The 15534-nt window shown below is 35.4% G+C and overlaps 1 protein-coding gene across 1 annotated transcript in view; it reads left to right on the top strand.

Annotated features, from left to right (window-relative positions):
- The window catches only part of LOC106868824 (splicing factor 3A subunit 3), a 117380-nt gene that overhangs the window by 12644 nt on the left and 89202 nt on the right, over positions 1-15534 (top strand). The window contains exons 4-9 of the mRNA XM_014914285.2: positions 3570-3675; positions 5839-5911; positions 8148-8239; positions 10108-10190; positions 13207-13279; positions 13965-14030. Of these exons, the coding sequence (XP_014769771.1) occupies positions 3570-3675; positions 5839-5911; positions 8148-8239; positions 10108-10190; positions 13207-13279; positions 13965-14030 (493 nt within the window). The remainder of the gene's footprint in view (positions 1-3569; positions 3676-5838; positions 5912-8147; positions 8240-10107; positions 10191-13206; positions 13280-13964; positions 14031-15534) is intronic.

Below are 15534 nucleotides of genomic sequence, written 5' to 3' on the forward strand. Positions count from 1 at the left end.
ATATATAAAGTGTAGCTTTATATATAAAGTGTAATATATATATATATATATATATATTACACACACAAGTGTTCAGGCTAAATTTGAAAGTTTGCATAAAAGGTAAGGAAAACACAATATCCCATGCAAAAATAAAAGTATTTTGAAAAAATAAAAAAATAACCAGATAATGGCTAGGAGATAAGTTACTCAAAGTAGTTGCCCTCAGCTTCCACCTCAGCCCTAAAATGACTCTGGAACCTGGCACATTTGTACCTCATTTTGTACCTGGGAAGATCTTTGAACTTTCCTTGATCTTGGCCACCAACTCAGCCTTGGCAGTTGGTGTCTTAATCATGTGCCACATATAGTAATCCATAGGATTACTATCAAGGGAATTAGGAGGTTAGAAATTGCGACTGGTGAAGTTTGTCCACAGTCTCCAGCAGTTTCACATGGCTGTCAGACTTGGATCTAAATCCCTGTTCAAAGATGTGGGGATGAACACCAGCATCCAGGCACAGTCTGAATACCTGCTGTGTTCCTTCCTGCTGGCTATGACTTCGTAATCTCCGTTGCAGCCATCCGTGTCAGGTCTTAACACTTTTACAGTCTTCACAGAGCACTGAGCAGCAGTCTAGATGTTGACTTTTGATATCCAATATGAATCATCAGGACATAGGTGACTCTCCTAATATTCAGATGGCTTCCTGTCCTCCATGTCAGCTAACTTTTTCTCAACTACAGCTTTAATCTTTATGCTCTCCAATGCCATTGACTCTTCGGCAATGCTGTTCCTGAGAAAAAAAAACAGAGACATAAGAAATAAAATCATTAAATTTAGTTCACACACCACTTGTACCTTGCAAACCCACCCTGACATCTTGCCTTCACCATTTTATCTTGATTTCCAACTCCACCCCAATTTCTTCTACTTACTCTTACCTGTAGGTGTGGCTGTGTGGTAAGAAGTTTGTTTCCCAACCACATGGCTTTGAGTTCGGTCCCACTGCATGGCACTGTGGGCAAGCATTTTCTGTAGCTCACCCCAATCTGACCAAAGCCTTGTGAGTGGATTTGGTAGATAGAAACTGAAAAGACGTTGCTGTTTGGAAGGGCATCCAACTGTAAAAACCATGCCAAAACTGACATTGGAGCTGAATGTAGCCTTGCATCTTGCTGGTTCAAACCATTCAACCCATGCCAGTTTGGAAAACAAATGTTAAATGATATGTAAGTGCGTGTATGCAAATGTGAATGAATGTTGATATTCCTTCTCTGAAATTGCTGGCTTTGTGCCAAAATTTGTAACCATTATATTTGGTGATTCTTATCTAAAGCATGAAACTCTTGTTCACAACAATTGTATAATGTATTGTGCATGCGCACAAACATAACATTCATCTGGGTATGCTCGAATTAAATCATTTCGAATGTGCTCTTAGTGATGTTCCTAGCATGGATCTTTCTGTAGTACTTTGCGTCACAGCAATTCAATGTTCTATCCTCTTCATAGTAGTCCACATCTCACTTGCTTATAAGAGTGCATGTAGGATGGTGCTATTGAAGAGTCTAGCTCATATGGTATTGTCTGTTTTTGTGTTTAAGCTCATCCTTTATTAAGGTAAACACTTTCCATCCTGCTCTTATTCCCTGTGAGATTCTAGCATCCATATCACATCTCATATTCACTGTGTGCCCTTAGTAGGTGTAGTCTTTACCTCTTCAATTTCATCGCTTCCCACCTCTACTTGACGTTATGCTACATCTTCCAACCTCATATATTTTGTTTTCATGTGGTTCATTTTAAAACCTAGTGATAAACTATGAGCGCCCAGGTCTGTCAGCATCGTCTGCAGCTGGTCTGTGGTTTCACTGATGAGTACAATGTCATCTGTGAATCAGAGGTGTGTTAGTTGCTAGCCATTGATGTCATGTATCCAGTTGATAATCTTGATAACTATTTCTAGGCATGTAGTGAAGAGCTTTGTAGAGATGATCCCTTCTCAATTGGGATCTTTACTGGTGGTGATAGCAGAGCTATATCTGTTGAGCATTCAAAATTTGCGTCTCTGAGCAACATGATGTATTACACATCGACACTGCTTTCCTGAAATTTCAACACTGTGTTCATCTTGATGCTATCAAAGGCTGTTTTGTATTCAGCAAAAGCAAAAACTGCAAGCCAGTTGGAACTTGGCAGAAGAATCTTGGAGAAGATGAAGAAAATGCTGCAAAAACAATGATAAGACAGCATCTGAGAAATGAGTTTGAGAATTATAGACAGAAGAAATTGATGCAAGAGAGGGCTGACACACCCTATAGGTTAGAGGTAATAGCACTAAAGGACACAGATAGGCTCATGGTGACATACAAAGGGGAGATGGAGGAGGTTTGCAAAACCTACACCAACCTTTTTAAATCATCAGTGAAGCTTGATCCTCCACCACCACAAATGTTGGAAGAAGTGCCACCTATTCTGATCAGTGAAATTGAAAATGTCCTCAGATTGATGAAAATAGACTAAGCTCCTGGTAAAGATGGCATTATGGCATCACAGCAGTAATATTAAGATACAGAGGTGAAGAGCTGGGGAAAATCCTTTTTCTACACTTCATTTGCTATATGAAGTGGGGTAAATTCCCTCACTGTTGAAAGAGTCAAATACCACCCTCCTTCATTAGAAGGATGATTATGATTTTAAAAACTATTGTCCCAGCGTACGAATGATTCAGCCAGCTCACTACCATGATAATAATGATAATAATAATCCCTACTACTATAGGCACAAGGTCTGAAATTTTGGGGGAGGGGGTTAGTCAATTACATTGACCCCAATGTGTAAAGGATGAAAGGCAAAGCTGACCTTGGTGGAATTTGAACTCAGAATGCAAAGACAAACAGAATACCACTAAGCATTTCATCCAGTGTGCTAATGATTCTGCCAGCTCACTGCCTTCAATTAATAATGATAATAATAATAATAATAATAATAATAATAATAATGATGATATCATTTATTTGCCACCAGGGTGAAGGATGAGGGGTACAATACGAAACAGATATAAAGTGTTGGGATTTACATATAATTGAATGATAAAATAAATAGATAATAGTAATAAAAAAAAGTATATAGAACATACAGTGAAAAGAAAGAGAAGTTTACATAGTATACAAAGGTTAACAAAAAAAAAAACAGTTGAGGTATGATAGAGATGTAGTCCTCTTGATACAGGATGACTTCTAGGGATAATCGAAGAACCTCACTATCCAAAATCTCCCTGAACACCAAGGGCAAGTCCCCTCTCCAGTTCCCTTTTTCTGATTCACAGGTTTATACTTGGAGAGGGACCATCCATAATAATAATAATAATAATAATAATAAATTGTTACTTTATAACTCCCTTGAATTGCTTTCTTTAAAAATAAATTGTTCTAATTTCATTTTACTGACAACCCTCATTTGTGCCATTATTGTTGTTGAACATGTCACCGAGGCATGGTTACTGTGTATATTACTGTTTGAACAACTGTAAATTTCTAACTCTTCTACTTGTAACTAGTCAGACATATAATCATCCTTATTTTAGGCAAAGGAAAGAAGAGGTGGCTGCCCTGTCTGGCCCCAATGAGTTTGCAGAATTTTATGCCAGGCTGAAAACCCTTAAAGATTTTCATCGGAAGCATCCCGGCGAAGTAAGAATTCCTTTATCTTGTACTAACTACCTACAGCTTACAGGGCTTTCATGAGCTCTTATATGTATCACCACATATCCTGCACTATCTATAAAATAGTTACAACTTTGTTCTACAATATTTATACAGCACTGCCTGAACTATTCATAATTTAGTTGAGTGTATCAGTCTGTTATACAGTTATAAAGCCCCAGTGATCTAATAATAGGAACACATATAGTAGAGTAGGTATGCTTTTTTTTTGACATACTCTAAACACCTGAGGATTAACACATCTGCTCATAAGCTGGCTTTTACAGAAAAATGTAATTTTCTAATAGTTATTGACAGATTGTCTTTTCAGTAAAAGTCAGCCAAACAAAATATTTTCTTTAATGTAAAAAATTTCCACTACTTTTTACTTCAATACTTGTCTCTCATATTAATTTTTGTAAAAATATTTTTGCACTGTTTGAGGCAATGCTTTCTTACCAAGATCTCTATTTTCATAATATTCACTTCTAATGCCCTGTCATAGAAGTACCAAAAATTCTCTTAAGAGTCTTAAAATTTTACCCACTCACATGCCTACCATAAATGTTTCTTGTGTCAAAAACACTTCTTGTGCTGTGAGATGATTGAACATTTCTTTGATTTTGTTCATGAAGTACACAAACATTCCATTTATATTGATTGGATGAGATCAAACTTGGGGAAGTTTTCACTTTGTTATTAGTTTCTAGATAGTAGAGAAGATAGAAGAAGAGAAAAAAACCTATTGCTCAGAAGCAGTCTCATGTTCTTTCTTTGTCTTCAGCATTTCCATGATAAATTTCATTGATCTTGGCATATAACAAAACATATTTCATCTTGTTGAATGTAAATATGTAGCCTGGCTTAAAATTTTTGCTTTCATTTCCTTATATTTTCATTGTGATTAAATATAAACCAAGAATGGGCAAAATTGTGCTTTTTTTTATTAGTTTTGAACTTGAAATTTCCAATTTGCAAAACTGAAATATTTCAAAAGCCAAACATGAGGAAGGGAATAAATCAAATCTCCCAGAATATTTGAAACTTGAAAATTCATTTTGAACATAAATTGAAATTCAATAATGATTGAAATGAAGGGCTAGTCTATAGACTACGGGGCCACCAGTTATTGTAATCTTGTTATAGGCATTTTGTTGTGGTGCTAATGAAGGAACATAACTTTACTTGCTTCAATTTACCTGTTTGGCAGAAGATGAATTCCTTTCTTAATTTGTGGTGGTGGGTAACACATCCAATAATTTATGATTGATTTATGGTTGTTCAAAGAACACAATTCTATACATCGAACAGAAATGTGATATATAAGTTGTAACCAAAAATAAAAATCTAACACAATGTAGAACTTAACCATACATCCCCTGGTCAGTAATTAACATGAGATATGGTTTCAAGTTCTAATCAGTACTTTTTATTTCTCCTTCTGTTGAAATCCTATCTATCCAATGACCACATTTCCATTCAGTATTTGGTGTCATATATTCTTAATCCTACACTGGTCTAATAAACAGTTATGAACTATGAGCTATAACTGGGAATCAATCTTGAGGTGCAGATGCTTGGCAAGCACTTATTTTCTCTCTCTTTTTCAAATATGCACTATTTGTATGTATCTAAAAATATATGTAAAATTATCTAAAATGTAAACATATTTACCGTTCGGTACTGGACTAAAAACCAATTAATTTAACATTAGGAAAATACAAATTAATCTCACATTAACTTCACATTTGAATTATTGGAACTCAACTCTTTGATACACTAAATTTGTTTTGAATAGCATTGGCAATTGAATAAATGTAAATTCTCATCAAGCTGAGTTATGTTCACATTAAGCTAAATTCCAATCAAGCCAGGTCTAGGATCTGGTTTCAAAAGTTAGAATATAGACAGATGTGAATAAACACTGCTTTTCGTCCGGTGCTTGATCAGTTTTGCTTGTTAGCCTGTAAATTTCAAGCTATCGGTCCAGAAAGTATCGAAATACATAATGTAGCCTTCTGTGGATTTGCATTCATGCCTTTACATGGCTAATGAGATTAATTTACAAATTGCACTTGTTGCCTATGTTGCTGTTATAAAATTTAATATTTACCAAGTTCCATGTTGACTCTCTTTGTTGTTGTTCTTCAGATTAATGTTCCTATGTCTGTAGAGTTTGAAGAACTGGCTAAATTACGAGAAAATACTTCAGAAGAAATGCAAGGTACCTAACTTTTTCTTTTCTTTTTATCTTCTTTTACATTATCAGAACACTACTTGTATAAATTATTTAAGCTCACCATATCACTGGTATAATGATAATTGTCTCAATTGTATTTTATTTAATATAAAGAAGAGCCAGCCTCAGTAAAACAATAAGAGAATTCATATTTTTAATGTTCTGTAATAAGAGTGTTGCTGTATTTTGTCTACATATGTAGAGGTCAGTTTTTAACATTTATCTTTCTCAATAATTTTATCTCAGTTAAATATTTCAATATAAATATCATAACTTTACTGTCTTTTTGTCTATAAATATCAGGCTTAATGCCAAAGGAAGACACATGTCTTTAAAAGGGAAATGAATTTAGAAAACTGGACTTATTTCTGCCTCATTGTTTTGAGTTCAAATTGCTGTAGAGTACATTCATCTCTCTGAGAAAATTAAATAGATGCCAGTTGTACATATAAATAGATACTAGTTATATATATATATATATACACACACACATATATATATATATTCCGTTTTGGGATTTGGTTTGCAAGATTCTTCATGTGAGTTTGTGTGCTGAAGCATATTCTGTTGTGTCTGGGGAAAGTCATTCTCTTTTAGTGCCTTATAATTTAACACATTCACCGGTAAAATTTCCACTTGTTTCCTTCTTTATTTTTCTAAAATTTTTGTTGCGTCTTGCAACCTTTCCAATATATATATATATATATATATATATATATATATATATATATATATATATATATATATATATGTGCTAGTTGTATATATAAATAGATGCTATTTGTATATATAAATAGTTGCTAGTTGTATATAAATTTAATTACCTACATACCCTCCCTTTGAAAATTAGTCTTGTCTCTATATGGAAACATTTTAAAAACTAGATTTTCTCTGAATTATGTGTTTCACAAATGGTAATTAGTTGGCTGGGTTGTTAAATCTTACAGTTTTATCAACTTAACTCTGTATTTTCATAATTCAAATCCTGTTGGGATTAGCCTTTATTGTTGTCCTTCATTAATTGATATAAGTACCAGTAACATACTAGTAAGAATTCAGTTAATTGTATCCTGCTTTATAAAATTTAACCTTGGACCCTGTCATTATGAATCATTTACAGATTCTGCTAAGGTCCCAAAGACTTAGTTGCTATGTCAATGTTTACAATAATTAGAGCGTTTGTGAACCAAGAGCTATCTACTCTTGGATCTATTCCTTTTCTAGTTCTTTACAAAATCCTGTTTAATAAGCATAAAAGTTTCAAAATTTTACCTTGTGGACAGAAGTTGAAAAGTTGAAACTAATTTGCTAGTTAATAATAATTGACTTAATGAATGCTGTATGTAGAGCTAAGAATTGTATAGACATAATGAGTAGTGTATATGGAGCTAATGATGGTACTGTATCTTTAGATGATAGTGCTACATTATGTTTTGAGAACTTTTATCTCCTTTGGAAGATAAGCTTTTCCTCTCAGTGCCCAATGGTTGATTATATGTGATGTGGAGAAGAAATGTGATGTTCTTTTATGTTTTATCTTTTACCTGTTTCAGTCATTAGACTGCTGCCATACTGGAGCATCACCTTGAGGAATTTTAGTTGAAGAAATTGACTGTAGTACTTAATTTTTAAAACCTCCTCCTCTATTTGTCTGTCTTCCATGCTGGTATGGGTTGGACAGTTTGACAGAATCAGTGAGCCAGGGGACTGCTTCAAGCTCCAGTCTCTTCTTTGGCATGGTGTCTACTGCTGGACACCCTTCCTAATGTCAACCACTTCACAAAGTGTGGTGGGTGGGTGCATTTTTCACGGCACTGGTAGTAGTGAGGTAACTTGCAAGACAAAGGAAAAAAAGAAGCCCTCAACTGAATTGGATTGTAGTAGATACCACATGGTGGGGGTCATATTTGGGATGTCCTGCAAACTTCTTAACCATTTGCTATGCTGTGTCCATACATTAATACTTAAACACATACAGTTTGAAGACTATTGAAAAGGTTGCAAGATGCAACGAAAATTTTAGGAAAATAAAAATAAGAAATAAGTGGAAATTTTACCGGTGAGTGTGTTAAATTTTAAGGCACAATAAGAAAATGACTTTCCCCAGACACAACAGAATAAACACATACAGTTTCAAGGATAAAGGCTGGCAAAATAGAATTAGATTATTAGATTTGGTTGTTGTTGATGTAATGATGTAATTTTTCTTTTTCTCTTTTAGACATGGTTGATTTTACTGATGAAGAAGGATATGGAAAATATCTGGATATGCATGAATGTTACGAGAAATTCATCAATTTGAAAGGAATTGATGTAAGCCTTCAATTCACTAAAATTTTCTCTCTTTTTATTTCTGTCTTGTCTTTCCATTTATCACCATAGAATAGTGAAGTGGTTTCTATCTTAACATTTTTTCTTACATGTAAGTAAAATAGAGTAGCTAATTCTTGCAACAAACAGAAAACCTCGATTCAAAGAAAGAACCTGCATGTGGTTGCTTGATCTGCTAGGAATAGCAGCCAGATTTCCATCAAATCACACTCTACCTCTCCGAAAAGGGTAGGACACGTTTTATAATGTAATCTTGCTTAGCAACCACTTGTTTTCAGTTCATGTTGATGTAACCTTGGGTTTCCATAGCTTTATGCTAACCACTGACTTGTGAGTAAACAGAAAATGTATGGAAGCCCATTGTGTATGATTGTTTGCATGTGTGATGTGTGTACATGCATATATTTATATGTATATATATATATGTGTGTGTGTATGTGTGTGTTTATATATATATGTACACATATATGTGTATATATATATATATATATATATATATATATATATGTGTGTGTGTGTGTGTGTGTCATTGCCAGAGCTGTTCATTGCCAGAGCAGCTGTCTGGCTTCCGTGCTAGTGGCACGTAAATAGCACTATTTGAGCGTGATTGTTACCAGCGTCGCCTTACTGGCACTTGTGCCGGTGGCACATTAGAAAATCATTCGACCGATGTCGTTGCCAGTGCCGCTGAACTGGCTCCTGTGCAGGTGGCACGTAAAAAACACCATTTTGAGCATGGCCGTTGCCAGTACCGTATGACTGGCTCTCGTGCCTGTGGCACGTAAAAGCACCCACTACACTCTCAGAGAGGTTGGCGTTAGGAAGGGCATTCAGCTGTAGAAACTCTGCCAGATCAGATTGGAGCCTGGTGCAGCCATCCGGTTCACCAGTACTCAGTCAAATCGTCCAACCCATGCTAGAATGGAAAGCAGACGTTAAACAATGATGATGATGATGAGATATATATATATATGTATGTATGTGTATATTCTTATACAAGAATGCTGTTGCAGTGACTTTGAAATTTTGGCCACCTAAGTTATTGTCAGACTTGATGATGGCTTAGTTGACCGAAACTTTGAAGTCACTGTTAACAATGTTCTTGTATATGAATGATACATTTGTACTCTACAAAAGTATAGAGTAACCCATCAAATTAATGTAACATTGTTTTTGGCAAGCTGACAGAATTATTAGCGCACTGGACAAAATACTTAACAGCATTCTGTTCGTCTTTAGGTTCTGAGTATTCTTAAACATAGTATGTCTAATTAAAGATGGGTTGGTCATGGCTGGGATTATTTTTGATCAAGGCTAATCAAAACAAAAAGTGCACCTAAAAACTTTGTGCAAATATTTTATTAAAACCTCAATACCTAACCAGAATTATATCACAAAAGTGGGTTTTTTTCTTCGTTAATCTAGATACTACATACCTAATTTTACTTTACTTCCTATTATTTACTTTTATCAACCTCAGTATATTACTGGTAGTTATTTTATTGACCTAGTCGAAATTGAAAGTCAGAACAGGTTTTTGACGTTTAGATTGAGCTGACGTATGATCAAAGATGTTCCAGATATGACCATCCCACTTTTGTTTTTGTTTATCTAGAACTACATTACCCTTTGTATCATTCAGAGTGTGATTATTGAGGGATTTGGCTGTAACTAATATCAAAATGCTTGTTACTTGTAGGCCTTATTGCTGACTCAAATCTAGTTATATGTAAGTTATTAACTCTACCACTCCTCTATATTAGTTAAGTCTTCAAACTCTTAACATCTATAGTTTGAGTATTGTGTGAGATTATGGAAACTAATACTTTTGTTCTCTGTTGTTATTTCAGAAAATTGACTATATCACCTATCTATCCACATTTGATCAGTTTTTTGATATTCCTAAAGACAAGAAAGGTGGCGCCTACAAGGAGTAAGTTATTTGAGAAAGTTTTCTATCCTTTATCGTTAGATATCACCTGTGATGACCTCTACTTTGTATGATACGTCATAAACAAATTGGAGGAGCCGGAAAATTGGTTAGAAAAGGTATCGCAAATGTGGTGTTAGCAATGAGATTGGCCCTTGTGAAAAACGAAGTATGCACTCATATGGAAATGAACGCTGAAACATAAGAGCATGAAAGCCATTGAATAAGCCTGAGTGGCAAAGGCAGAACATGGCAATGAGGCTTCAGTTCTATATTTGACAGACCACTATGGATGTATCATGTCTGATCCAAAGTAGACATATATTGCTCTCTGGTAGCATTTTGCAGTACTCAAGGAGTACTGGTCTAGGGATGTTAGACTTTGATGCATATATCAATAGACTCTTAGAGGTACAGAATTCTGTAGAAAGCAAAATGCAATGGACACTGTGGTAGATATGTTACTATGAGAGAGAAATCTTTGGGAATAGATGTTCTGTCTTATAAAGCTTTATAACCAACATGCCTGACAGTTTTGCTACTCTCTTGTCAATTGTCACTTGTATCTGGCAGCAGACTGTGTTAATTCCTAGTTGTTGTAAATCAGGGTATGGTTTTGCTGCTGAGGAAGTATTTGAACAAGGGAGATGTAATAGACAACTTCAGGCCCATGACTCAGCTAAACACAGATATGAAGATTTTTGGCAAAGTTGCTCATCAAGAGGTTGTTGGTTGTCATCAACTCTGTAGTCCGAAGTGCACAGAATTGTTTGACCCTTGTGGATCTATCCATGATAACTTATATCTCATGCAATTCATCATTGAGTGGATTGGGAATAGTTCAGGTTTCAGTGGGGTTATAAGACTGATCAATCTGACTCAGTCTAAATCTTACAACAGAATGAGTCATTGCTAATGGGGGACTGTCTTAAGAGCATCTAGTTTAGGTTCTGTTTGCAGAGGTTGGATTGCTGCATGCAGTGTACAGCAATATTGATTCTATTGTCTAAATAAATGGCCACTTCATCTATTAGAACCATTTTGCATCACATTCTTTATCGATCAAGGATGTTTCCTTTTCTCTCTCTTGTACATTTTGGCACTGGAGTTATTGTGAAGTTTGGAGGCTGAGAGAAACACCCCATCCATTTGAACTGGAACTGATAAGCGCTGTTTCTGCTTATGCATTCAGGGCCAGAGACTTTGGAAATCGAGGTAGTTGGTAGGTACATATCAGCTTGGTCAAGTCTTTGGGGTTGCTGCTCAGTACTTAGAGAAGCAAATTGATGCTCACCAGCATTGAATCTCTCTATACTAGACATGCTTGTGGGAAAAAAAATAAGAAAATGAAAACGGTCATAATAGGGTGGCATGTTGGCATGTACTGAAGCTGACATAACTGATGAGATTCCTGGAGTACAGAGCTGACACTGGTAACTAAATAAATTTGGGCACCTTCCATATGATAGATCTTTTTGCAGTCCACCTTCACCAAGCGTTCATACTCCAGAGCTTGGGCAGTTTCATATATGGGATACTACCAAGCACAGTGAGACAGTGCAGTCAGTTTGTAGTCTGTAGAGAGTTGGTAGGGTTCAAGTGATGATGCCTAGGAACAATCTGAACTGTCACTTCTGGAGGACTTTCAAATCTGGGATTATGGACAATTTTCAAAAGTTTTTGGCCTTGCATTGCTACTGGTGATCACTGTCTGCTTGGGATAAATGTACAGGTATAGAAGTGCTCTGACCAGAACTAATCTGAGGTGCTTGCAGGATGACAAAAATATCTTGTCCTGACTTACACTGAACTAGTATAATAGCGAGGGAAAGCTGTACCTTATAATCAGCCTTGCTCTGTTATCTCTTAGTTGCTTGACTAGTGGCAAGGCAGGCCATGGCAACCCGAAGTATACCAGAAATGCAGTGAGATGACCACGATGATCTACATGTCTTGTACACATCCTGCAGTGATGTTGTTAGATACTGTCTTTCTAACTATTGAAACTTAACCACTAACAGTGAGGTTTTTTGTGTGTCCAGTGTTTGGAAATCTGGTCTTCATATGTTTTGGGTGACAAGTCCTTACCAAATTTCACTGAGATTTTAAAACTTCTTGGCTACTCTGAAACTAGTTTAGGGTGGCATACAGTAACATGCAGACAGTTTATTAAACCACAGGTAAGAGCTGGGTATCAGTCTTGAAACAGTGGTAGATAAACTGTCTTGAAGAAGAATTGACTGGACTCCTACCAAACATGCTGTCCTTCCATGACAGCCTCAGTGAATCATGCATGTAACATATTGGCATCGCAGCTGGTAGGAAGGTTATTTTTTATGTGTTTAATGGTGTGAAACCAGTGCTAAGGACTTGCCTTCAAGAGGCTGTAGGAGTTCTTGATGGCATTTGCATTGACTTACATGAAACTTTGCGTTTTTGTCCACAGCTTGGTAACCAACTCCCCTAATATCAAAGTTTAACAAGGCCATCACCAATTTCTTTAGGTTCCATACTTCACCTTACTTCTAATTCAGCCATATATGTTCTCATCCCCTCTTTAAAAAAATTGATTTTGTATTTGTATTTTGAAGGAAACAAGGCTTCAAGCCATTACTTCATATCTCATTATATTATGATTTATTCTCTGACAAAAATACTTAGTTCTTATGTTTAGCATTACCTTTTTCTCTATATAGTATCATGATTAATATTCATTAGAAGAATCTTTTTCCCACAGATTGCTACCTTTCCTATCACTGTGAACTCAATCTGAATTAGGAATGGAGTTGAATCTGTTTTTTTTTTTATGTTTGGCAAGATGCAAATAGAGAGTGCTAAAGAAATGCAATATATCATCAAAGCTTAGTAAATTGTGTTTTTTATGTGAGTTAAATTTGTTTTTCATGTCACAGTTGTTGCTAATGTTTGAACAGCAAATATACTGAAGTAGTTTTAATCAACTGTATCTTTCTTATGGCCTGATTCTTTAAAAAAAATCTTTTTTTCTTCTCTTTGCCAGTTATCTTCTGATGCTCCTTGAATATCTTGAAAGTTACATCTACAAAGTGAAACCACTGCTTGATATGAACGAGGTATATTCACAGTACTTTTTTTTTTACTCTTTTTGCAGTTTTAGCTCAGTTTCGTCTCAGTGTAATTAATAGATGTGATCTTAGACTTTTACAAATGAGACGACTGGATAGAGACTAGCTCTTATAACTTTTGAATTCAAATCCACTGAAGGTATTTTGTTGTGTCTCTGGGTAAGGAACTCTACTTTACATGCCTTGTTTCATCTAGCTGTCAGAAACAGGAAATGTAATTCTGTCAAAATTATCTACATTTGACTAACATCTTGTTCAGGAGGAGAATTACCTGGTCATTCATAACAAAATGTGTGTGTTGAATACCATAAATCTTTCTATGCTACTGTGAATGGAATGGTTTTGCTGGAGCAGTTATTTTAATAACTGGTTGCCCTTCATTGAGAACTATACTGAAACAAGTTGATTTTGCTGAAGTTCATGACAGTAGCTGTAGTAGCAAGGTTCAGATTAACAATTCAGTGCTTCGGGATCCATCATTTCAACTTGCCAGCTATTGTGAGTCTTTATTCATGGTACCTATTTGTTATCCTCAGAGAAAGTTAGAAAATCAGTGCTTGGTATTGTAAATTTGGGATGTACTGAGTACAGCTTTGGTTCAAATATCTGTTAAACAAATTTGATTTTCGTTACTAATTATTATCTTGCTCCCTTATTTTTGTCTGTTTTTCAGGAAATGGAATCCGTTATGAAAGATTTTGAGTGGCACTGGAGTGAAGGCACATTTATCGGATGGCCTGTAAGTTGCTTCTAATTTGCCTTCTTGGTTTTTTAATGTTTTTTTTTTTTTTGTGAAATTTTCCGTTTTCATTTGTAACAGTCTCTCACTCTATCTTGCTTCTATTTTCATTAATGCTTATTTAATATATATTCATTTCAATGTTTTCATTTCAAGTTTTAATTTGCTATTTGCAAAATCCTTAGTTTATTCTGTATTCATAATGTAAAAAAATTACTTATTGAATGAAAGAATGCTATTAGACAAAATATAACTGTATAGCTTTGAGGCTTCCATGATAGTATACCAGTATAATATTTAAAAAAGAAATTAAGAAGTGATTTTGTCGGTATGGCTGTTTGGAATGCTATAAGCCTTATAATAACTATGTGATTGCTGTTATTTCTAGCACATTAAACGTGCTAGGATTACCTTGAAGTTTCTTTACAGATATATTACAACTATGATAAATTACTGAAAGAAATATTTACTAAGCAAGTGAGATTTTTTTATAAATTGAAGTTCTCAGGAAAATTTTACTTTTTGAACATCTTTTCATTATTGAATATTTCAAGTTCACAAATTTAAATATTCAGTTCAATATAGTTTGGCATTCTTTCCTTTGCACCCACACACTTTGTTAATTTCTGTAAAAAAATTTTTATTTATTTACTTTTTGCACACCATGTTCAGTTCTGTGTATTTCTAGTCAGTCACACATGCACATGTGTTTTTGTATGTACATTTACTCTTTTACTTGTTTCAGTCATTTGACTGCGGCCATGCTGGAGCACCGCCTTTAGTCGAGCAAATCAACCCTGGGACTTATTCTTTGTAAGCCCAGTACTTATTCTATCGGTCTCTTTTTGCCGAACCGCTAATTGACGGGGACATAAACACACCAGCATCGGTTGTCAAGCAATGCTAGGGGGACAAACACAGACACACAAACAAACACACACATATATATATATATACATATATACGACGGGCTTCTTTCAGTTTCCGTCTACCAAATCCACTCACAAGGCTTTGGTCGGCCCGAGGCTATAGTAGAAGACACTTGCCCAAGGTGCCACGCAATGGGACTGAACCCGGAACCATGTGGTTGGTAAGCAAGCTACTTACCACACAGCCACTCCTGCGCCTATACATTTGTGTATGTTTGTGTGTGTGTGTGTGTGTGTGTAAGAAGGGGTGTGTTGTCATGTATAGGTACGTACATAAATACATATGCATACATCTTTTTGGCATGTATGCATGTGTGTGTATGAGACTGCAAAAGAGAGAGTGATGTCTAAGTGGCACTCACTTACACACACACACGCCCCTTTCATATACACATACATACGTCTTTCACTTTTAAACAAAAGTAAATAAATAAACATTTTTTACGGAAATTAATGAACAAAGCCAGCTGTTTATTTTGGCATTTCTGAGGGTTCAACATTTTGAGGGTTCAATATTTTGGCATTTCTGAGGGTTCAACATTTTGAGGGTTCAATATTTTGGCATTTCTGAGGGT

This window comes from Octopus bimaculoides, chromosome 10, assembly GCF_001194135.2.
Source record: "Octopus bimaculoides isolate UCB-OBI-ISO-001 chromosome 10, ASM119413v2, whole genome shotgun sequence".
Classification (NCBI taxonomy): domain Eukaryota; kingdom Metazoa; phylum Mollusca; class Cephalopoda; order Octopoda; family Octopodidae; genus Octopus; species Octopus bimaculoides.